The sequence below is a fragment of the Haliaeetus albicilla genome, chromosome 11, assembly GCF_947461875.1.
Source record: "Haliaeetus albicilla chromosome 11, bHalAlb1.1, whole genome shotgun sequence".
Taxonomy (NCBI): domain Eukaryota; kingdom Metazoa; phylum Chordata; class Aves; order Accipitriformes; family Accipitridae; genus Haliaeetus; species Haliaeetus albicilla.
In genome coordinates, this window is record NC_091493.1 from 815,201 (window position 1) to 841,070 (window position 25,870).

The 25,870-nt window shown below is 40.0% G+C and overlaps 1 protein-coding gene and 1 long non-coding RNA gene across 4 annotated transcripts in view; one reads left to right on the forward strand and one right to left on the reverse strand.

The window, feature by feature from the left end:
* Positions 1–19,753, forward strand: part of LOC138687663 (uncharacterized) — a 48,782-nt gene extending 29,029 nt beyond the window's left edge. The window contains exons 2-4 of the long non-coding RNA XR_011326778.1: positions 11,940–12,149; positions 14,573–14,716; positions 19,630–19,753. This is a non-coding gene — a long non-coding RNA (uncharacterized lncRNA). The remainder of the gene's footprint in view (positions 1–11,939; positions 12,150–14,572; positions 14,717–19,629) is intronic.
* Positions 16,892–25,870, reverse strand: part of CTNNA3 (catenin alpha 3) — a 531,540-nt gene continuing 522,561 nt past the window's right edge. For all 3 annotated transcript variants that reach the window (XM_069795730.1, XM_069795731.1, XM_069795729.1), the window contains one exon: positions 16,892–19,265. In XM_069795730.1, the coding sequence (XP_069651831.1) occupies positions 18,978–19,265 (288 nt within the window). In that variant the 3' untranslated portion in view covers positions 16,892–18,977. The remainder of the gene's footprint in view (positions 19,266–25,870) is intronic.

Here is a 25,870-nt window from a genome sequence, read left to right on the forward strand (position 1 = left end):
TGTAGTGTTGAATTCTAGTACTTGTTTAGATTATTGGTTTACATTAGATTTCTCATTAAAATTCTATGCTTATAAGACAGTTTGGAGTTAATTGTCTGGTCACTCTCCAATGTTTGATACAGTGGTAAGAATTAAAGATTCTCTTGTTCTGTTTCGTAAGTAGTTCAAAACATGTCATATAAAGTTGGCAATAGTCTGTTTTCTTTATCATAGCTTCAACATACAAATTGCCTTATTAAATATTTCTTATAGTCAGTCTTAAAGTTTTGAAGAAGGGTTCTTAGCTGCAACTACTATACCAGTGCAGGACGGCATAAATAAATACATAAATGTTTCTGCAAAAAAGTAATACTAGTCTTTTTGCAGAGTTATAAATCTGCCTTCTGTACTTTCTCCATCTTCTCTCATACGCGCCACCAAAAGTCAGCTTGTTAGGATCTAATGTTATATGAGAGTTTTCCTTTACAAGACTCCCTTTCAGTGTTTTCTTTCCATAGAGGAGAGCTGGTATTTGATGACCTTCTAAAACAGCAATTCTGTTTTCTGAAGCAGAAAATTAAGTTTTCTCTTCTTTACTGTGAAGAAGCCAATGTGTGTCTCATATTCACGCTAGACTGTCCTGACATGCAAGCAGCAGAAAATGTGAAAATAGCGTGTCCAAGCAGCTAGGACAGCAGAATGCAGTTTTCCAGCAGAATCTATATCAGAAATGTCTCACAGGTTCTGATTCTTATTCATACTAAGATACCTTTAAATTGCTCCGGGAGTGCAAAGAGCTTTCCCGTGGATGAAGGGTGTAATTTATACTCTTTGTACTGCCAAGAGACCATAGTGTAAATAAGAATCAGATTCCATATCTGTTCTCACCCCAAAAATAGAGTATCCAGATTTCAGCAAGGCATCTGAATTTTCAAAGTAAGAATGAAGAAATGTCTAAGATACTTCAAGTGACAAAATTATAATGAAATTGGATGCTGATCCTGGATATTGATATGCACAGATGCTTTAGGAAAAGCTGAAAAGGGAGGTAGTGACAAAGTTTGTCCCAAAATGTCAGGTTGTGTATGATCACTGAAATTGCTGAACAGATGTCTTCACTTGCGTGGAGTTCAGATGTTCACGAGGGCAGCAGCTTCCAAAGGCATCCTGGCAGAAGCACTCCAGCCCCTTGCACTGGGGATTCCCACTCAGAGGAAATGCTTCATCTTCAGAAATCTTGACAACTGGGGTTTTTTCAGGTTATGCTGCTCTGGATGATCAGCCTAAACGCTTTGTCTTTGTGCTGTTGTTAGTGCTTTCTCTAGATCCTGAATCTGCCCATACAGATTCATTTTATTGAAATAGGCTAAAATACTGGATCAACCCACAGTGATGTTTTGTGTGGGAAATAGTTTTCCTGGGGCCCTTCCTATAGCTGTACTGTAAACCTGCCCAATTATGTAATTTATTTCTCCTGCTGGACGTTACTCAGCTCCTCCTGTAATTTAGGTTGGAATAACAGGGCAGAGAATAGTGTATTGGGCCCTGGAATGTGGGCTTGTCAAGTGCGGTTAGTACACCAGCAATGTGTCTCACATGAAAGACATAAAGTTACCGGTAAAATTTATTCAAATGCGACTGTGTCCCAGTTTGCTTCTCAGTAGGTGGCACAGCCTTTCTTATGTCTTACTTAGCTGAAGTAAATAAAAGAGATTATGCTTAGATTAGGCTGAATTTTGAAATAATATATATGTTTGTACTTGCAGAAAATAGGAAAATGAAAATATTATCTTTTTCCCATCCTGAACAGAAATGGAAGGAAAGCTAATCAAATGAGTGGAAATGGCACAGAAGAGCACTACACTCATATTAGAGATGGATTGAATCTTGTTATTCATGCTCTGTTGTTGGCAGATGCTTAATGTATTAAAACGGACAAGAGAGCATTACAGACAGCATGGCATCATAGCTGTACAAATGGAGACAGTTCAGGCAGTAGCTCATTGCTGTTTGGGGAGTGACTGAGAAAAGAAAATGACTCTGTCACACTTAATTAGAAAAGTACCAGTACAATACAGAGGCAAAGCCCAGTGACAAGTATCATCCTTGCAGATCAAGCATTAGATACCTTGTACAGTCCATACAGTACCTTTTAGCTCCTTAGCTTATTGACTGTATAGGTGATATGACTTTTTACTAATCTGACAGTCATAAAGAGAAGACAGCTCTTTAAGCAAGCAAAGATCAAAGGGAGGAAGAACCCTGAAGCTGAACGATTCCCTTCACTTCCTTCTTTCTTAGATAAATACAGGTCTGACTGCTGCTCTCAAATCCTGGATTTCTGTTTCAGTGCTTAAATGAAAGATGATTTCTTTATTTCTGTGCATAACTGAACAGCAGAGCACCCTCCTGAGTCCTCTTCAGCAAATTTTTGCTGTATTTTAGTGCAAGCAGCATTTTTGAAATCTTACAGCTGCTAGAAAAACAAGGGGATTTTTTTTTTTTCTTCCCTAACTTTCAGAAAATACTGTCTTCTTTTTGCAGTAAGCTTTAATCATATTCAGCAGTGATTTCCTCCTCTTTAGAGTTCAAGTAAATTAATAGGTTTGTAGATGTCAGGGGCATTCTTTCAGGTATCTAAGGTGCAGTGATTATGTTAATAGATTTTCAGTTGTGCTGTGATCAGTTTTTGGTTTGCGCTCAGTGTGAAGTGGCTTTGGGCCAGCTAGTGATTCCAGCAGATAAATTCCCTTGTGCTGGCATCAGTGTTGCATACATAGCGCTAGCGAGCATGCCCATGGTCCCCATCCTGCACTGTTTGCTCAGCCATCCCCTGTTGCAGGCAGGTTACCAGATGCAGTCAAGGGCAGCATTAGGGCAAGATGGACAGGCAAAGCCGAGCTCTGCTGCAGTCACCAACGGATCATTTGCAGATGTAATCTTGGTGACTGCTGGATTCTGTAAGCTGTTGCTTCTTTTGACCTACAGCGCTTATGTTGACAGGGCAGTATGTTACACTCCGCACTCTGCTACAGTGGAAGTCTTCCAGGCTATACATTGTCCTCTACAGCAGTGTGTCATGTATCCTGCAGCAGAGGGGCTACACAGGCATGAAACTTGGAGTTTTATCTTAAAGGTTTTATTGACTAATTAATTTTATATGATTTGAAAACTTAATGCCAGAAAGCTTTGACCACAAATACGGTTTATCCAAACTTCTCAGAAATTTTCCCTTGTTCTTCAGACGTGGATCAGTGTTAATTATCCATTCCCCCCTCTACCATTTGCCCAGTTTCTTCCTGTTCAAGCATTCTACCTGTTGCTCCAGTTTGCGGTCTCCCAGGTGGACCAAGGCAGGCTCTCTACTGCTTTATCATATAAATAAATAAGAAGCAAAGCCCATATTTGTTGATGTTGCTCTGTACAGCTGCCACCAAGGTATGAAGTCAGAGTTGCTTTAGGATTAACACAAAAGTCCTTCTTACTTTTTCCTTTTTCTATAGTTTTTTACCAAGTTTTATGAATGGCAATATGAAAGATCCTGAAGGAGGAGCCACGCTTTAACTAGAAGATCTCTTCCAGAAGTATATTTCCAGTGTCACTCATTGTTTGGTCTCTTGAAGACCAAAGACAGAGGACTTCCTTAACAAGTCCTTCCAAGTAGTTGGACAAGCTCTCCATCAGCAATGTATTTCACAGGGCACAATAGCATTGAAAGCATTGGCACAATGATTTTTTTCAAGGCAACTTTGAATTTTTCTGGTTTGTTTTCTGATTGTCATGCAATTGGTTAGCCTTCAGTATATCCACTCACAAAAATACCAACTGTTACACTACTGGCATGTAAACAAGATCTTCGATGTCCCTAGCATCTAAGATAACTGTTCTCATCTTTACTGGCTTCACTTAACAGCCTTCACATACTATCTTCTGTATTTTACCTTCCTTCTCACTGTAGAGAATCCAACTGTTCCATTATAAATCAACTTACGCATTTTTTAATTACCATAGATAAATCATGTACCATTCCTGCACTTTATACTGCAGCAAAACTCCAGGTGCTTTCACTAGGAACTTAGCTTGAATGAAGCAAATCACCAGTGGCCCAAAGACATTTAAGTTTGCAACTTCCTAGGGAAGTTTCTTATGTGCATTTATCTCTGTGTGAATTGCCAAGTCTTTTTTTTTGTTACTAATTTCTTTATGATATTAAGAAACCTGCTTTTTCTAATATTAGTTCACTTTTTTCCTATGTTGCAGTACCTTTTTAATTCTAGCTTTGGTGGTGCTGAATATTTGTTAGCTAACTATAGGGGTGAAGGTATGGAATCTTTAACAAATAGAGCATTTCCTCAGTATATTTAACAAGCAAATTCAAATTTCTTTCTAAACACTAATTACTTTGAATTCCTGCCATCTCCCTCTGCTTCTCCCTCCTCAAAACAGGCCAGAGTTTCATTTTTCTATTGCAGTTTATTCTTCTATATTGCCCAGAATTTACTCTTCACTTTAAGAGCATTTCACTTGTTCTCCAGTCATCAGTGAATCATCAGAGTATGCAGGCCTTCCACATCACATTAAGCTTGTCAATCATTGTATCTTACTTTCTGTCATCTTATGAGGGACTTTCATCTAAGGGTTTTGTTTTATATGTGGCTGTTCTTAAGCTGAAATAAGTTCTATGTGGCTTTCTTCTCTGCTGTTGTTTGTATGTGTGTGAAGCACTGTGTATTGAATAAAGTTCATTTAATTATGGGAAGAGCTGGAAAAACAAGCTTGGTGATAATATGATTTCATAGTGCTTAGTTACAGTAGTCAACAGTTAAGGCGTCCCAGCAACAGTGGGGTGAATACTAACTTTCACAGAGAAGTATGGAGTATAAAACAGTTTCCTATATGCAGGCAGAAAAAAAAAGAAATTTGCTTTTTAAGGTGCTGACATGGGGGGTAAACACATCCAGTAAAAACTGGTTGCTATGTCAAAATCAATTATTATTCTGCTTTACCCTTTACATTTGATTTGAATTGCTTTACAGAAATTAATTACGTACCTTTAATAATTACACCACCTGTGTTACCTTATAATAATTCCCGGAATGGCCAGGTGACTTTCCTGAGGTCATATGTAAGAAACTGAGACAAGAGTTTCAAATTATATATTGTATTCTGGACAAAAATTATGGAGCTTCAGTGCAAAACCTTGCTAAACAATAAAACGTATCTAGAAGGTAGGCATATTAAAAATTATCCATAAAAACTACCATAGGTCCAGTTATTCTTTGTACAGCCTTATTAACTTGAAAATATGTGGATGTGGACAGAACACACACACATACACAAAGACACATTCATTCAAATGTCTCCCTCCTCCAACAGTATTAAACAGAATATGGTGAATAAAAATTGCAGTTTTGCTACTGTACTGCCATGCTAGTACAAAAATCAATTTCTTTTGCTTTGGAGATGCCAGGTGCCTTCTGAATATGGTACTTAGTGATCCCGCTAAGTTAGTGAAAAAAGTGAAAGAGATGTCAAGAGAAAATGCATCTTTAGCGGAAAAATCAATGTTTTTAATTAATTTCAATTTCTCATTTTACAAATTTCATTACGTCCAATTCTATTATAAAAATCACTCTTTCAATATGGCAAATAATTGGAAGAAGAAAGTTCAACTGGGTTTAATAATTCATTTATCTGAGTCTTCAAATGTTTCAGTTTTCTTCAATAAAATATAACAAAATTATGGAAGATGATGTCAGTCCAGATAAAGTCTTGTGCATAAAAGATTTGTCCAAATATTTCATTCTTGTCTGTGCTTTGTATAAATTCATACTAAACGAATTCATCACTACCAAAACACAGCAATTTAAATGTTTGTAGGGTTATATACTTAGCAGTCTAGCTGTTCCAAATCTGTTCCTCTGAATAATGCATACTATGCAACAGAAAGTCATCACTACTCAGGAAGCAAGACATGGCCTGCTGCTTAGGTGGCCCAGCAAAATATGAAGTAAAATTGTCTCGATTTTGAAATGGAGTACATAAATACTGGCTTTGTTTTGTTGCCGTGCATTTAATATAATCCTTGTTATGATCTATATTTTACTCTCCTGTAATGAAATATGTCCACAGTTATCCTGTTCCCATTCAATTATTCTGTTCCTGGGAGAGGAAACAGTTATTTTGGAGTGCGTGCTGCCCTGAAAGCTGGGGGGACAGCCCCCTCGGGTGGTCGCCCCATGGGGTGAGCCCTTTAGTGCCTTCGTGCTCCTGGAAATCAGAGCAGCCTGGGGCGAGCTGTGCGGAGGTGGGAGGCTGGAGGGAAGCTCCGCTCTGTAAGTTCTGCACCTCTGACACACAGAACTTTCCCACCTGCTGCAGGGGGAGGCGTTCTTTCAGTCACCCCTCTTCCTTCTCCTGCTCACTTCAGGCAGGCAGTAACATCTTGAAAGCTCCTTTCAGATGAAATAATCTTCCTAAACACGTGTTAGAGAAACATGGTAAGATTATAACGTATCACAGTCTGCTAGAGGAACGGCTTTCCTCTCATGAAATAAACTGGGTCTGCTCACAGTAGGTTGCTTGGCACAAGAGATCTTGGGAGGATTGCCTACAACCTATTATCATTTTGATGGAGTGCAATAGGCAATGGCCCTTTTTTTCCTGCCAGCTGTTTCTTCGAATTGCCCTGCAGTGTTGCATTTCGGTTACGTTCCTTACCTATGTGGCTGAGAGAGAAATAAAATGGCTCCCTCTGAGGTGCAGGAAGAATTAAAAAAAATAAAAATCTGATGGTCACTGTGCTTCTGGGAAGAGCTAGACTTCAGTGATCACAGAATATTGAAATCAATGTTCCTAAAAATCAAGAGAGCTACAGAAGTAAGCAGTGACAGAGAGGTGGCTGAGGTCTTTTTGATACTTCATATTATCCCCTTTTTTAATGTAATTCTCACGAGATAGCTGATTTATTTGAGACCCTGTCAGACTAGCTTATGTAATAAGGGATTGCAGTGCAGTGGCTTCAGAAGTCCAGTGAAGAATTCCTGGTTTTAAAGGAGAAAACTTGGGGTTTGTCTCTCTTCTGTCTAAAATTCTTGTTTTATGACATGGGGTTTGCCATCTATTCCCAGAGCACACAAGTTTAAGGATGGGAGTTTAAAAAAAAAAAAAAGTTAACCTTTTCCTAAAAAAGAAAATGCTGTTGCTGTTGACAAATCACATTGTGTTTTGCAAAATCAGAGGAAGCCTTTGGCCGCTGCAATTAGTTTGTTGACTTTACAAGTATACCCTGCTCTGTTTGCAGTCTAGGGTTCTGAGTTTTTTGTAGGCTCTTCTGTGTGTGCTGCATTAATTCTTTAGTGTTTTACTACTAGTCCCTCTTTTATTCTCCCTTTAGATATCAGAATCTTTGGGCATTACAGTGGGTAATTAACACAGCTTGCTGAAACAGCTTGCCACTTCAGTAAAAGAAGAAAGTTGGAGTCTTACTGCCAGGGTAGAAGTGTTGTGAATGATTACAATTAGGCTAAGGCTGTGGTAGAAGCTAGTCAATGGATCATTTATTTATGAAGATCTAGCCATAAGGGAAAAAAGATGCGTTGAAAAAATACGGGGAATTTCTATCTATCTGCTTCTGCCAGGTTAGAAAAGTGGGAGGCATGAGCAGGGCAGGATCATATGGATTTGACAGGAGGGAGAAAGACCTTTCACTGCAGAGGCAGGGATAGGGTTCAGGTAAACATCGGACTTGTATAAAAGCAGTATTAAAACCACTGCAAAGCGATCTGACTGCTGTCCCAGCTTATCTGCTTCTGGCAGGTTGGCCCGTTAGGGCATTTGTTACCCAGCACTTACCGATGTGTCAAAGAGTCCTAATACTGCCTTTTTCCGCAGTGAACAAGCAGTGTGTCCCCTGAATCCCATCTTTAGAGAGCAATTCAATGAATGAAAAGTGAACTTACTTAGGAAGGTGTTTGGTGGTTACTTTCAAAATCCTTACTGTGTACTGATAATTGGTAGCTGCAAAGTGTTGAGTACAAACTGGGCATGTGTAGGAACTCCATACAAAGAAACTCCCGAGGCCTTTCTGGAGAACAATAGCACTTTTTTCTGCCCCCTTGGGAAATGCTGACTTTACAATGAAATTATAAACTGGAAGTTTTCCATGTTATGTAAATGTCACTTTCCCTCCTTCTATCCTTTTTTTCCCTCGGCTCAGAAATGGGTAATGCGTTCTCTCGTGCTGTCATGGTTTAAGCCCAGCCAGCAACAAAGCACCACGAGGCCGCTTACTCACTCCTCCCGCCTGGTGGGATGGGAAGGAGAAAATATAACAAAAGGCTTGTGGGTTGAGACAAGGACAGGGAGAGAACACTCACCCTTTAGGGTCACAGGCAAAACAGACTCGACTTGGGGGGGGGGCGCGGAATTTGTTCCCAATTTGTTACCCTGTAGCCCCTACCCTGCTACCAACCCCCTGCCACACAAACCCAATACACAAGCAAAAATATTTTCAGCAGTACCTAGCAGCAGCATGGAGAAGACTAGAGATCGCTTTTGGTATCCATATACGGCTGCTGGGGGATGTATGAACTTAACCAAGTATTCTCTTAGACCATAGGCTCCACACTTAAGAGTTAAGGCTGCTAAAAGTGACTTGGAAGGGGAAGTGTGGCCAGCAGTGGAAACTCAAGAAGACAGTTGTGAGCGAAGTAGTGGGAGGGTGATGGTGAGACCAGGTGGCACACCAGCTGGAATTATAAGAGGTACTTGAATGAGGGGAAGATGAGACTTGTCACCTTAAAGCTTGGCGTTCATTAGACATCGGGCTCCAAGGTATTATAACAGAGTCTGGTTTGCGACCACATTTCCAAAAAATCAAATGTTTGTTTCAATCACAAACTGAACCCATTATATTGTGAAATCTATATCTAGTCATACCTAGTGACAGGCAGTGTCTTACATACAAGCTAAAAAAGCAAAATAGAACAGAGAAGAGCCTGGGACGTGGGGAATGAACACAGAATAGTTTGGCAGATTTGAGTCTTGAATTTCACTCCAGTAACAGGGTTGCCTCCACCCTATTTATTTTTAGCCCAGATCATGGGTTTAATTCATAATAACTGGATACACTTGCTGAAATGTTAGTACATTTGTACATGCTACATTCCTTCCAGAGCCCTGAGAACAAGAGGTTCTTCTGGGGGGAAAATAAGAAAGAATAGGCAGAGGATAGGACACTGGGGCAAGTGAAGCATCTTAGTCATTCTTGTTAACGTAACACCTATTTGACTTGAAATGATATTGGCTTGTGTAATGTTTGCAGCTAGACAAAGATAATTTCAGTAAAAATAGAGCTCATTGTTAGCCAAAAAGTTGTCTTGTTTCACTTTTTTATATTTTACCATATGTGAATATCCTATTCAAACTCATCAGAGGTTTGTAGACATATTTATTTTGTGTTCTAGTTTTAATTGCTGGGGTTTTAGGTTCCAGTTTACTTTATCATAGAATCGTTTAGGTTGGAAGAGACCTTTAAGATCATTGAGTTGAACCGTCAACCATGCCCACTAAACCATGTCCTGAAATGCCTTATCTACGCGCTTTTTGAACGCCTCCAGGCATGGCGACACCACCACTTCCCTGGGCAGGCTGTTCCAATGCCTTTCCTAATATCCAATCTAAACCTCCCCTGCCGCAACTTGAGGCCATTTCCTCTCGTTCTTTCTGACTGACTAGATGCAGTTGCTATACTTTTGCCATAAGCTGCAGCTGATTTTTTTTTTTTTGTCAGATTATTTCAAAAGCAGAAAATTGAGGCTGAATATGGAAATGCTGCACCTTACTAAGGTACTTCCGATACTACTGGCTATGAATTCTAACAACTTTAGTTTATCAATAGCTAAATATTATGTAATTATAGAAAAATATCTTTATAATTATATTTATTAATATGTAAAATAATTACATTTATTGTATGTTACTAATATTTTATTAATGTATTATAGTAATCATTACTAATACGTATTCTACTATACATAACATATATAATAAATAAGTAAATTACATAATTCTATAAATAGGTAAATAATAGTGAAAGAAAGGTATTTTTCTGTCAGGCCAGGGCAAAGATCAGCTAAGCATTAAGGCAATCAGATTAGTGGCAAATGGTTTGCAGTGTGTGCATGTGGTCTTCCTCTATTTGTGTTTATTTCTGTGTGAAATTTGTGGCACGTGTACAGTCCATATGTGAAGTAGTGGAGCTTCCCTGTAAGGTGAAATGTGCCATCGGAGCCGTTTGCCAGGAGTGAAATCTCAGTCATAAGCTACCATTTTATTTTCAAATTTATACTCTCTGTAATAATCCATATAACTTTTGGGTAATAAATGTTTCTCTTAGTAACCATACCTTGCTGATTCCTGAGATAGGTTGTTGACCTAAATGTGCCAGGAGCATGGCTTTGATTCAGCAAAGCACTTTCATACAGTCATAAGACCAGGCCTGCCAAACAGATCATTTAAGCACAGGCTTAATTATATTGTTTGCAATACTGGCAGATCCATGAGAGTTCTTTTCAGTGGGAATCATTGCTTATGCTCACTGTGATAAAATGTGATGAGGTATGTTATATCGGTTTGTGTTGGAGGGTAAAGCATGTTACTGTTAGTCTGACCAAAAAAAAAAAAAGGTATTTCAGCCAAAGTTTGCCCACACTTACTCAGTATCTTACTCAACATTTGCATATTATAGGGAATACTACATCTGAAATGAGTAATTCCATTTCTTATTACAAGAAACTACATGAATCTGTCAAAAAAAACCAACAAAGAAGTGAGAAGTCTACCGTATGCTATCTAATAACTTGGCATGATGCCTGGTTTAAATAAGTTGTCCATTGTCCAACATTGTCTAGGTAGCATATTGTATGTTCCTTTCAAGTTTTTCCCAAGTCTGTTTATATGAAAGTCAAATACCAATGATAATAAGATTTAATTAGTTTTCAAAAGAAGTCCTAAATTGTAGTCTTTAAGTTTTTAGTAGCTTTTCCAGTCCTTCTGCATTGGAAATAAACTCTGGAACTTTCAAATACTTGGTGGCGAATTCTGTACCAAAGTGTGGGTCTCATAGCTAGATGTAGTTGGATAACCATTCTTCTTTAGATGATGCCTTGTTTAAGGAAAAAGAGATTGCAGCATCAGGGCACAAAGTTTCTGGATTAAGAAAATTAAGATTTGGCCAGAAAATGGGCTTTTTAAAGATCTCTTGTAAATTGTTCCATTTAAAATATGGCTGATCATGCTTTTGTTAACAAAAAAACCCATAGTTTTATCCGATAGGCAGCCAACCAAAATTAATTCACAGAAATCCCTTCACAGAATGACATGCATCTCTTAATGCATAAGTAATTGGTGGGGGAGATGCATTCCATGTGCTATGTACCTTAAGCAGAAACACAGGAAGAGCTGCCCACTTTCTCTCCTTTGATACCTTGAAGAATCAAAGTACATGAATATATTTTAGCACATTCAGACCCTCAGAATTCACTTAGTAGTGAAAAAGATAAATGTACAGCTGCTTGGGAGCTGAAATACAATGTTTCTGAAAAACAATATTGTAAGGGCTCTTACACTTAGGAACAATTCTCTTTCTGTCTCTTACCGCATATTTTCCGATCTGTTATATTTGTCTGTTAATATTTTAGGAGGTGATGGGAAAGTTTGTTTGTGCATGTATTTGGCTTACACTGGACTCATGTATTATTGGCTGTCAGCTTTGGTCCTCAGCTGTTGGTGATGCAGAAAATTAATGGTGTCTTCAGCCCAGGCATTATGATAATAGAGTGCTTGAAGATGTGCCATCACCACCCACATGACTCAATAGCTCATACTACCAATAAGCTCTTTGCCCTTTGGATTGCTGTATTAATAACCTTCATATTTTGTATTTTGGTATTTTAAAGTTGGCCCCGACATGCCTAAATAAAGACAAGTTGTTTGAAATGCAGCAAGAGGAAAGGGCAAGGAAGACATATTTTCTTTGGGGGAGCATATCTCTACTGGTGGCGTGCTTTCTACCTGTTCAAAAGCAAACTTCAAGGTGACTGATCGGTCTTAGCCAGCCTGAGTGAGGCATAACATTTTCAGAGAGCTGCTACAGAGGAAGGACTACAGTAACTACTGTCAAGGGGATATTTTACCACTGAACTCAAAATAGCTGCGCTGATTTAGCCTGGCTGCTGTGCTGGCCACACACTGTTTCTCCTTGTTCTTTTGTTGTAGTGTTTTGAGAAGATGAAGTGAAACAGGATCTTGGGAAATAGGGGTGGAGGTGCTGAAAACCTGTACGCTGTCTTTTTTTTTAAAGAAGTTGCAGTGTCCAGGACAGAAGACAGGAAGCCAATGCTGAGGGAGAGCATAGATATCAAAACAATACAAAAATAGGATAGATAGAAATTAAAAGGTGGATCAGAGGGGAATAGGACAGGTGAGTTACTTGGTCACTGCATACAAATAATACTAGGAGGTTGTGGGGAAGGGATTTAGTGGTTCCCCTCCTCCTTTCTTGGCTAACCTTGCAGACAAGCAAGCCAAGCACCCCTGTGGAGCCATTGAGGACCCACTCCCAATTAAATTGCTGAACATCATGAGCTCTGGCTCCTCTGAAGGACACACAGTCTGCACAGTGTGGTTACGGGTGTTAGTCCAAGCAAACCTATTCCCACACCTGACAGTAAAGGGCAAAATACAGAAAGCTGTAAAAGCAGCCACATCCCAAATGTGCAGGAGCTCAGCTGCTGGTGATTAAACAGGTAGCCTGCCATGACAGCTTGAGTCTTCATGTGTGACTAGTTACCATCTCTATACAACGTTATGTCTGTAGTGCTGTACCCTTGCCCCCAGAAGAGGCCTTAGTTAGGACTGTGTAGCGGTCACTACTGAGCAGAGGAGTATGATACAAACCACACAAGATTTTGCACTCAAAATATTTACACAAGTAGCAGTAGGAATGGTTTGCTGCCTCCTTCTCCTGGTTGCTGCCTGTCCAAGCTCTGAGAGACATCACTGAGGGTTTGGGCTTTGCAGCTTGCTGGGTGAGGTCCTTAGTACCTCAAATAAAAATAAGTAATGTGGAACAATTCATCAGTGCAACTTACTGTTAGGAAGGCTTCCAGTATGTGCATCAGTTGCTGTAAATAACAGCTGGGTAAATAATGCAAAATTTATACTTGGATAATCTGCAATTAAGAGCAAGTTTAGGACAGAGAAAACAGAGGACTAGATTGGGTTCATAGAGGGAGTGGAAGGCATAAAACAGCCTCTTGCTGTTTTTTTCCTTGATCCTGGTAAAGCCTTGACTCCAGGGAAATTCTGCTTTCCTGGAGAAATCATTCTTTTGAATTATGGTCTTGCTCCACTAGAGAAGCTGAAAAAACACAGAAAAGTTGTTTTCTTCCTTTCTCCCATCCCCTCAGCCATGCTGGCTAGTTGGGCAAACAGAGCATGGTAGTCTGTTCTGTATTTTGAAAGTGTGGGAGCAATTTCCTATTGTGCTTCCATCTAATAAAGGAGCTCTGGAAACTAAGCAGACAAAATACCTACCAGCAGGCTTGCTGGAGCAGTCAGCACCAGCTCCCTTAACATCCTGGCGCCCTACCTCCCTGAAAGAGCAGTGCCAAAAAGGCACAGTCTACCCCACAGCTAATGAGCTACACGGCTATTTTCAGCTGCTGTTCAATCATTTGCTGTCTTGTGTAAAAACAATTGAGAACTACAGCAGCAAAGTCAATGGCTCTAAAATGGCCAGGCTGATATAAGACTGAGAGTCCAGAGGAAACATCATCCTGCATGACAAGGCATCTCTGTATTCTCCAGCCTGCTTAAATGCAGTCATTTTCACCATCAGGAAGCAGAACATGAATATTTCCTATACTGTAAAAAACTCCTTAAAAATAAAATTGCTAGATCCATCTCTTGCACTGCAAGCTTTCATCTTAACTATTTCTTATATGCTGGAGTCAAAAATTAGTCCCTCAGCTTTCAACTCCTTTGACTGTAGCAGCACGTTTCTCCTGTTGATGGTAAACAACAGGAACTTTGAAGCATTTTCCTCGTTTGTTTTTACATAATTCTTAAGCCATTTCTGCTCTGGATATATTTTGTTTCTCTTTGTCCCAAGAAAGTTTCCACAGAGTTGCAGTTTATTAATTGAAAACTGGTATTTTTCATTGCAGCAATACCACTTCCAGTGTATGACACAAAATCCGTAAGATTTTCTCATCAACAGTGCTACTGCATTTTCTTTTAAGAAGTAGTTCTGCAAAAAAACCAAGCCCACTAACCATCTTAGGAGAAGGAGTAAGCCAGTTCTAATGGTCTCTCAGATAAAACAAAAATGAAGTGTATAGCATCATCTGTTTGAGCTTTAATTATTTAATTAATCTACTAATACGCTCCTAAATTGCGCTCTGTTGGACAATTTCAGATGACTGCTTTTGTTATATTAACTTTTTCTTCCCAGCACCCCAGCGGTTTTAGTGGGTTATTCGAGACTAAGTGGTTTATTAACAGTTGTGTATAACCAGAGCTACCTCAGTGTTACAGGCAAAATCCAATGGGATGCAGAGGAGTCTCTGTGGAATACGAACGGAGGCGGGAGCCCAGAAGAGGGCTGGGGAGAGTCACTTGTGCCTCAAGTGACCACCAAGAGCTGCTGGCTGGGACAGGGAGGATGACAGAGGTGCGTGGCGCTTTTCAACGCTTTTGGGAATCAGGGGGTTGGTTGCAAGGCCCGGAGGCAGAGGACAGGCACCATTCACTTTCTGAAGCCAAAGTGCTGATCTCGGGTACAAGACCAAGATGGGCAGCACCATTTTATCAAACCCTTCTATCTCTGGAGTTTCAATCGCTTCCACATCCTCTGCCAAAAGTACCAGCCCTGCTTACCACCCTCACTTCTCTCCTCACTCCAGGGCCCGAGACTTCTTTCCTCTCCTGCATACACACACATACCAGTCCCTCTCTGTCTCTTCTAGTGCAGGGCGTTTGGTTTGGTTTGGTTTGGTTTTGAAATCCAACCTGAGGGAATAGGGTTTTATTTATCTCCTAATTTCCTGAGCCGAATATCCAGGCAAGTCCCCAAAATTTAACCAAGAGCAGTACGCAAGGGAGCAGTAGTACCTGGAAGCAAAAATAGCAGGTATGACCACATAGAATTTAATGTCTACTACTGGTAAAGACTTACAAGTACTTTCTTCATAAAGAAAATTTCTAAAAGCTCATTAAACAACTTGCTGCATAAACACATTTTTCTTAAACGCTTCAATTGTGGACTCACAGGAAATAACACAAAACACCTTTTCAGGAGAGCTGAAGACCTTTTAAAACCATCTGGAACATCAGACCTGCATGATGTCAGGTTGCTTTGTCATCTTCTTCAGTAGAGATGCAACTATAGAGCTTCCCAAGTGATACCAGGTTAACAGTTGGGGGAAAAATAACATTGGTGTAAGCGCAGAGTTACCACATCTGTTCCCCACCTTCTCCTCAAAAAAAAAAGCTAATTTGTTATGTCAGAACAGTTTTTAGCACGCACAAGAGCAGGGCTCCAGGGGTGGGCAGAAGTAGAGGGACACGTTGCTTTACATTTTCTTGAGGGCCCAAGAGATGAGAGGACTTTCATTACTTTTACTTCCCAGGAATGGCTCGCTCACTTAAGACAATAATGAAGTAATTGGGACAAATTGCAAACTATGCTCAGCACAATCTGTAGTGACAGAAACTGCTGCTTACAAATTAGGATCACTAAATACTAAAGGAAACAACATCAGCAGTGAGAGCAGAGTGACACAACCTTAAGTTTGTAAAAAAAAAAAAAAAAAACAACCAAAAAAACCCAACACAACAGCTTTGGGATTCGTGGAAATGGTGTGAATGTGTCCTCTGGTACTAATGTGCCTCAACAATGAAAAAAATACAATCTATCTCATTTTTTAGTGCTCTGTTGAATTTTTTTCAATAAAACTGCCTTCAGTTGTCCATCATACTTTGCTCCATAATGCAGTAATGGGGAGAAGGACATGGCAAGCTAATGAAATAATCTGAGCTGCTGAGGTGAGAAAGCCTTGCAATCTGCAGCTAAGAGCACAGTTTTCAGGTGACACGCTGATACGCTATGGACATCATGCAAACACAGAGGGAAGCAGCAATGGATTGAAAAATTATAGTCTGAAAACTGGGGCTAGGAAGGACTGAGTAGATTTCAGGATCAACCGAGTACTGTTTTTCAATAAAACTTACTGAGCAGCACATCCTCCTTCAGCATTACTAATAGTGGCATAGAAGTGGTGGTTCCCTGCTTTGCAGACCTGCTGAGGGGCGTAATGAGCTAATACACTGGGCTCTTCACATCTTCAGGGCTTGTTTCTTATCCCCCTGCCTCCTTAGGCAGGAATAAAGTTCACCTTGTTATGTTTTTTGCTTGGGTTTGAACTCTAATCAGGAAAAAGAAGTCTAGATACAATTAACAATTCTTTCGGCTCTTCTCAATAACCAGCAGTAGGTTTTGATTTTCTTGTTCATTTAGAGGGTTGGTTTTTGCCTAATAAATTCCTATGTAATAGGAACAGCACTGGAAGTTGAGATCAAACTGGCTATCAACTATGGCCAGGATAAGAGAGTAGTGACTAGCAGTGCAGGAAGGAGCATTAAATCAAGCAATAAACTGTGCTTTGGTGATACTAATGCAAGAAGAACTCTCACTTAAACCAGACTAATAAAGTACACTTAGTGTGCTGGAAGGCTGGCATTCCTATAAGCAAACCTGGCAGGCTTCTGAACTGGGTGTTCACTAGTGTTGGAGACCAATAAGGAGACACATTAAAAAAAAAAAATGAATCCCACAACACTATAAAGATGTCTTCTCAGTGGTGTACATGCTTTTTATTAATAATGTGATAACAAGACATTAGTTACAAACATTTGATGTCAAGGTGACCTATATCAAAGGTGTAACCCAGAGACATGAGAATTTATTAAGAGAGTAACACCTCCCGAAAACAAGGATATGTCAACTTACCTGCTGGCTCCTGGACCTGAACCTTGCTGGGGGAGGAGGTAGTCTGAGGGGTGGGCCAGAACCTGAAATACTATGTGGAGATTTTGGCTTTACGGTGTGACAATAATGTACACTCTCCTGATCTCCACACCATACAGAATCTTTACCTCAGCTCTGCTCAGTCTGCCAGCAGACCTACTGCAAGTAGGTTATATGACTTGCTCTCTATTAGCTCTGCCAGCTCTACTCAACTGTTAGCTGATTCCCACTCTGTAGCCCTAAGAGGACGAGCGAAGACTTGTACGTGTTACTAAGATATTGGTGCAAACATGCTGGAGGGAATCTGAGTTGGGAAGAAGTAATTTTTCTTCCAAACTTCCCTTTTTGTTTCATTTAACAGATAGTAAAGTTAGCAAAGGGGGAATAGTGATCTGTAAAATTTTCAGTTCATGATCACTATAGGTTTCATGGGGTTTCTTAAGCAACAGCCTAGAAATTATACCGCTCCAGTCCTGAACTTTGAAAGAGAGTGCCCCCAAGAGGAAAAACACAGTTTATGGTTCTTTTTGCTGCCCACATTGTGCTAGGCAGGTGCACTGCTGTGCAAAACATGGCAATAAATGACATGGAGCAGCAGCCCATAGTCTGGAGCTGCCTCATAATGGCAGTCAATGACACATCACAAAGTTCTGGCATTTGAGGGAGCCCTTTCACCTTAGCAAGTACAAAAAACATGCCAAAGGATCTTCTTAATTGCCAAGCAAAGACATCTTGAGTAACAAGTGTCATCTGGGAAAACTTAGTGACATGGCAGGGAAGACAGGTTAGATTCTTCCAAAAAGAAAAAATCAGTCCAAGTGGATTTTGGATTCAAACAGGTTTAGAAAAAGTTTCTTTTTCCAAGTATCTTACAGAAGCCTAGTGGTGATCACGCACTAACAGCACGTATCTTCATTACATACTTTGAGATACAGTGCAGCCATTTAGCAAATCACTTACCAGCACAGTCCTGCATTTAGGACTTTACTGTCATAAAAGAAGTAATTTAAATCTCTACAGTTACCTTGCAAAAATCTCATCATTCCTAAGATTCAAGATATGTGTGGTTCACCCACTGATCTCAGAATAATGATTTATTTCATATTTGTTCTTTTGTGCAGTGATTAGAAAAGTTTTTTATTGTTAATATCTGATTTATCTGAACTTCCAAATGTAAGAGTCAGCAGATTTATTACAGCTCACAGAATAGAGTAGGAAGCAGAACATAGATTAATGTTAATGTTTCAAAAGGCCTTTTGAAAAGCTATTATTACTGCTGTGTTGCAGTCAATGCTTTTTTTATTGCATTATTACATCTATGTTGTTAGAACACTTTCTGTGTTTCATCAAACATTTTCAAACTTACATTTCCAAGGCTGGGCCTTGGACGAGCGGAGATCTTTAGATCTTTCAATCGAGATGATACAAGTTAAGGGCCCAGGCTCTCAGCTACCATCAAGCAGTCCAGCTGATTTGATCACGGTGTAATGATGCTGATAAAGGATCTGGCCCAACAGCATAATGTTTGAAGAGCTGTATGTCGTAAGATACATGCAGTTTACTATTGGCCACATTCATCGCTGGTGAAGGAATGCCTAAGCCTAGTGAATGCAGCGGGACTTTGGGCAGGTTGGCACATCATTGCATCCTCCTTTCCAACTACACTCAAAGTGCTCTGCTGAAAACATGCCAGTATAAAGACATGATAGTTTGTCAGTGCAAGAGAACGGGTATTTTTTTCAACTGTGTGCTTCTAATTAATCCAACAGCATTTTCAAATAATTCAAGCAAGTGTTATCTTACAGATTTAGAGAAAAGCAAAACATTAACATATTAAATAAGTAGGGGAAAAAAAAGATGAAAATAATCAGAAATTCAAGATAGGAACACAAAAAGTGGCAGAATATTAGACTATTTCTCTGCCTCTAAATTCACTCATGACTTGAACAGGATGGATTCTCTTCTTTGCAGAACCTTTTCTGACAGCTGCATAGATTTCTTCTGGCTTCTCTCTTTTAATTAGGGGCTTCTTCTCTGGAGCCTTCATTCTCCACATCACAACAGGATGTCGTGGGCCAGTAGGACTCTGAATCTTGATAATCTTTGTGGATGCAATATAGGACATCTTCACTGTCTGCACCACAGCATTCATTAAATTTTTGGCAGCCTGAATTAGTGAAGTGACGCTATCCAACTGTAGTAAGAAACAGAAACATTAGCCTAGGAAGCTGGTCTGCTTTTAATCACAATATGCCCAGGAATAAAAACGGTTAAAAAGACAGACAGACTACCATACCAAACCCTTATTTCTTTGTTTTCTCCTTGGTGTGTTTGATCATTGTATTCATGTTCCACTGCTCAGACTTAAAGTGATACACAGAAATTTGTGCTGGTGGAATATAAATGCTTAGGTAGATAATGTTTGTTGGGTTTTTTTTTTAAATGTGAATTCGTGATACTTGTCTGCGCGTCTCATTGCAATTACTACTGATGGGTAATGAAACCAACTTGAAGAAGAGCTATGGAAATGTGACCTGTTACTTCCTTTGTATCATCAGCACTAGGCAAAGTCTCCAGCTGCTCCTGTCGCATTCCAGGCTCCCACACCTGCTTCTGAGCAACGCTGGGATACCGTGAAGTAGCTGGCTTTGTCAGAGCTGCTGAACCTAGTCTCAGTGGCTAAGGTTTTTAAGGGTAATTAAGAGTGGGATAGCACACAGAAATTGCAGTGACCGTGTGGCCTCTCAAACTGCTTAAGGAGTGCCAACCAAAGGCAGACTGTGTAACAAACTAATCCCTATCGCCTACTCCCATCTTCAGCATACTACGTAGGCATACAAGCATTAAAGCAAAGGCATTTTTCCATCAATACACATGGAAATAGGAACTAGGAACTAACTGAAAATCTGCTAACTAACTGGAACAAAAATGACAGCAAACTCACTGATTGCACTGCTCCCTTCATACCTTGGAGGCCTGTGGGCTGCACAGTGTCTGTGGGCTGAAAGCAGAGAGCGCTGGGGACGCTTCACTGGCTTAGTCACCTCCTCAGCCCCAAGGACTTCGGCAGCCTAGCTAGAGGCTAGTTGCACTGTGCAAATGGCAAAAATGATCCTATGATCTGTGTTGAGTAGAGGAATTTTATTCTGTGTTAACCCTCCCCAGTGAATCTTAATCTCAAACTGTAGGCACCAATGTGGTCCAATGATGTGCTCCAGAAAGAGATTTCAAGCAGACTGTTTGCAGAACAGAGTTACTACTCTGATGGGGAGAGCTATGATCTTAGAGGCTGTGGCTTGACAAAGGCAAGAACAAGCGCAGGTATTTGACAGGAGGCCAACACTGGCAAAAGAAGTGATGCCTGTAATTGGCCATCAGTATTACTTCAGCCCTTGGAAATGAGAAAAAGCGTGATTTTTTTCTTCATTTCTCGTGTTCTCTCAAAACACAGACTGATAAGGCTCGGGCTCATCCTTTCAGAAGTAATAGGGACAACAAACACACAAAAGGGAAGGACCTAGTGGCTGGGGGGGGGGTGAGGAGGGGAAGGTGTCCTTCCACGACTTGTGGTCTTAAAATCCAAGAGCAGAGAATTGCTCTGTGTACGTTTGCTACAGCTGTGGGTAGTGTTAGGCATTGTATGCCACCCCAGGCACTTCAGAAGGTATCACCACACATCCAGTGCAGTCAAACAGGAAAAAAATTATACCACTTTAGGTGAAATGTTTATGATTATTTTTTTTGGTCATATGGGAAACTTCTTTTTGACAGGGTTGGTTAACAGCTGAGTGATGCCATATTTCATTTTGAGCATACTGCTTTTTGTACCATTAGATTTCTTTTGGATTTATTTGCTTGAAATAAAGGCTGCCTTCAGGTATTATTATTATTCAGGGTAACTTCAGGGACCTTTGCTGTGGTCATAGTGCACCAAAGAACGGCTAGGGACAAATATTGGGCATAAATCACCTCAGTGACCTAAATGAGTAGCTTCTTCTCTTGAGATATGACACCACACTCCTAATTAATTACAAGGCTGACAATTTCAATTTGGAAAGGAATCTCCAGTCTGAATACCTTCAAGAAAGCCCTATTTTACATATTTATTATTTAAATATTATTTGGTATTTAATACTTACTATTTATTTAAAGTACTTTTTGTTGTAAGTATTATTTAGATAAATAAATTCTACCTGGGCCGCCTGCTGCCTTATGACGTCCTCCCGCAACAGGGAAGAGGAGTGTTAAAAGCCGAATTTACATCAGTGTGCCAGGATGAGAATAATATCGCTTTTAGGACAAGACAGTCTACTTTCTAGAAAGTATGTGTGTGCGTGCGCATGCACACGCTCCCATGCTCCAAGCACATTGTTCAGCAATATTTGTCACTTGCATATATGTCAACACTAGGAAAGCCCACTATGGTTTGAATGTAAAAATAGTAGAATTACTCCATGTAACTGGAGAGACTACATTTCAACTTTAAACATCCTCTTTGTTGAAACACTTGTCTTCTGTAAAAGCAATGAAGTCAGTTCTCTAAAAGGGCCATCGGTTTTAGTAGGAGAATGATCTCGCACTTTGTCATGCAGCCTCACTGCGCAGTCTTTCGCAACATGCAGATTTGCAAACTGAGTCATTAGGAAAGGTTCAAGGTCTTCTCCCCTTTGCCAGGTCAAATGAAGATCAGGTGAGGAGTGTTACTGTCTGTCTTCAAGTTGATTGTGCACATTTGATACACACACACACAAATGCAAGTAAGGCAATAATAAAAATGCAGCCAGTGGGCTGGATTTAGTTGCAATATGGAAATGCCTCTGAACTGGCAGAAAAACCTTCCAGTTAACATCACGTCTACTGCTTCTCTCCGGAAGTGCCAAAAACCCCTTACTAATTCTAACCCCCTCCCCCAGGTTAAAATACTTAGAGGCCTGGTTGAACGCACACATACTTGTGATAGCAAACTAAAATTATCTCTACATTCCAAGAAAAAGTGTAAAATTTCCCTCTAGAAGTAAAGGCCTCTAAAGTTCATTCCTTGCTGCAGCAAGGAATTTGGGCCTGTGATTTATAAACTGAACTTTAGGGCAGCAGGCTGCCGAGGCACTCTGCTAGGTTAAGCGGTACAACATAGTTTTTGTGATACAATTTGACATGAAATTCAAAGCATGTGGTGACCTCCAAGCCTAAAGCGTATTTCCAATGCTGCTTTTAAACCAAACATTTTATAAACCTCCAGGCTATCAGTAAGGTGTTCTGCTCAGAGGCCTTGTCATTACACCCCGATACCTCGTCAGTCCCAGCATATCCCTTTTCCTAGGGAGGCCGACTAGTGTTGTAGCATTAACTCGCTGGCAAATGAACTGACATCCTGTCCAGATTTCAAACTGCTGAATACTCAGCGTCCCAATATATATTACTTGGTTAGAAGGACTGAGGAGAGAAAGACCAAAGTTTCCCATGACCTGTCTTCTTTCATGCTAACCAGAGGGTTAATTATACACAGACACACGTAGACACACAAAATTTTAATTATCTGTTGTTTTCTGGAACAGCTGACATCACCATGATCCTCACAGCTTCTTAAGAGCTTTGAATAATGTTCACACGTACACACACCCTCCTCAATGGTCAATACTGGTGGCATCATACACACTCACTTTTCTAGCACTGGTTGTGTATTAACACCACTATGAAGCTGCTGTGTGCCAGAGGGGGTAAAAGAGAAGATAGTTTTGGTTCTGTGGCAGGTGTATGGGCTAAGGGGCAGGGGTTTTTTTCCCTGAAGTTGGCTGTAATCCTTCCTTTCCACTTTTTTAAAGTTGCCTGGAGTTAGAGCCACACTAGGAGGATGGCAGGCTGGGCAGCAAGCTGGGCTGGGCTGTCAGTGGCAGGTCTAGTGACTGCTGCTCCAGGAGTGGGGAGGAAAAAAAAATAAAAATCTGTTCACATGGAAGGGAATAAGCTTCTAGAAGAAATCGGTAGCAGCATCCAGGCAGGATAAAGGTTGTCCAAAACTTCATCTAGTTTTTATTGTGACTCTAGTTTATACTGTGAAATACGGATAATGAAGTGGAATCCTTTTAGGAGACCATTATAACTTGCCTTTCCGCTCCTGGGAAACGTAACGGTTAGTTGTAGCTCCTTTCACAAAAAGGCTGTGGCTGTGGACCAGTCCACAGCTCCTTCACCACACCACCGTGATCAAGAAAACTGCATTTTTATTTCTTAAACTATAATCTATATATCTACTATAAACAAATAATAAAATAAACTTCATGGGTCTCTAATTTTGATGAGATGGTTTGCAATTACAAACCAGTATGTGGCTTGTTAGCCTCATAGTTTGACATGAGCTCTGGGGAGGGGACACCTATCAACTCTGGCATTTTAAATGCTAAAAATCTGAAGACGGAATTATAAACCCTATTGTACACCTGTACCAAACTGAAGTGGCTGAATACCACTGCCCCCTTCCCATGCCAGAGGAACCGAACGTCTGCCGTATTATTTAAGCTCTACAAAAGATGCCCCGAGATACAAACGACAGGCTTGCAGAAGATACCTAAAAAAAATATAAATAAATAAAAAAGAGCTGGCTGTGTGCCTCCCTGCTGAATAGCAGATGATCTGTCTACTACTAAGGCTCTTTAAATTAGGGGTTTTGCTACAGGTACCATAGTGGCGGGGGCGGTGGTGGGGGTGGGTGGTGTATGTCAGGACAGGCAGCAATCACCATTAGTTTTACTTTGCTCTTGGCATCTCTGCATAGGCAATGAAATACAGGGAGACGTAATGCTGCCCTTTAGGCTACTCGTGTTATTTGCAGTGCCTTAGTGTTCACGTTCCCCCTCAGTTTTCTGGGTGCATCTCACGCTAGTCTTGCTTCTATACAGAAAATGTGGTTATTGAGGGTGGGGGGGCGTGTTTCTTAACTGCATTCAAAATTTTGGAGAAGCTTTTAGAAGATGTTTTTGGACATCTTACAGATGGTAAGAATCAGGCCACACATTTAATCTTTTGTCTCCAGAGAGCAGCTCTTTTTATACTTCGATGCCAGTAACATTACAGAGTTTGGTGTAAATCTATTGTTCTTCTATAAATCTAATGTACTTAAGGACTGCTTCACTTGGATGCTTTTATCTCAGATATTCAGCAGGCTCTTCAAGGTCTTATATCTAGGAAAACTGATGAAATGAAACTTGGCATAAATGAAAGATTGGTAAAATATTCATTGAGCATTTAAGTTCATTTCATTTAGAGAGATGTAGCTGCAAACTCTTCAGTGTGTAGCAAGTGGTACATAAAGATTCACTGGCAAAACAAACCAACCAACCCCAAACTAAAAGCTGTTTATTTTTGCTTGACTCCCACTTTTCCTCTTTTGGCACTTTCCATGGAGACATAACGTTCCAGGCTCCACATTTCACAGGTCTGACTGCATCAGTCAAGACAGTAATTCATTAAAGGATTCAGGAAAAGCATCCCTTGCCATACCTTTCCTCGTTTAAATAGGTCATCTGTCCTATGAGCATTAGTACTTTGTTTCCGTTGCAAAAGGAATACAGAATGATTCTGTAACCACTCTAACTTCACATTGTGGTGAAACACAGAAGATAGAGACCTGAAGACAGTAATTAAAAAACAATCACCCAAATCCCTCCTCCACCAAAAACCAGACTGGCAGCACTTATGCTCAAATCGACTCTCTTGTCTCCAGCACTTCCATTCCTGTTCTGTAATGAGTCCTGTGTGCAAGTAAGCAATCTCTCCGTTGAATAACAAAGCTGAAGGGAGTTCAGAAAAAAATGAATTTTGAAACTTCATTTTCAATTTGTTTACATGCATTGTATTTTTCACATTTTTGTAAAATAACCAAATGTCTTGGCAGTAGTAGCAATCCATTATTATAAGGAGTTTAACAATGTAATAACTGATACGGTCTGTTATTTTTGCTTACTATTTAAAATGATTAAGATAATTCTAAGTTAGAATTTGAAGAAACTCTTTCTCTGTCAAAGTATTTTCTGTTCAGTGTACTACGAATGCTTGCCTTGTCATGTGTCAGTATGAGTTGTTTCTGTAGCAGTTAATCAAATACAGAATTTCCTTATTCTCAAAGCACGTGAAGTCACTCTCCCGCTCACATTCTTTGCATAGATCTGCAGACACTGTCTGTCTGACATAAAGAAGTAGCAGACAACAGCCCTCTGGAATAAAGCTGTACAAGAGACTACACAAAACAATACTCACAAAACACTTCTTGATACATAACGTGCCAGTATGCTAGAACCCCAGTTGTGATACTCTTGACTGGTCTGCTGTGAGCATAGATTTTTTTGCAGGGAACTGCGGTTTTACTATTTGAGCGCAGATTTATCAATTGGCTGTTTACAATCTCCCAAGTCCTATTTACAGTTCAACCAGACTTTCATTTTTCGTACAGATGAAAACTAAAGAACTGAATATCAAACACACGGTTCTTTAATCAGTGTTTGAAGTCTGAACTTAAAATTCTTTTGGAAACAAGGTCAGGTATTAAAAATTTATCTCAATTGAACCGCTAGGTTTAAATACATTCCTAGAAGCAAATTTCCTTTGTTACGGTATACCGAAAGACTAAGACTGAATTTTTATTTCTTTGACAACTACTTCTGAAAATAAGATGAATTCTGCGTTTCTATGAAGAGTAGTGAGTTTCTAAGTAGTGCTGCATTTAAGGTAAGGAATACTTAATCACATTGTGCTTTTCATTTTTTTCCCCACTTTTTTACTATGTGTAACAATTTGCTGTTGTGA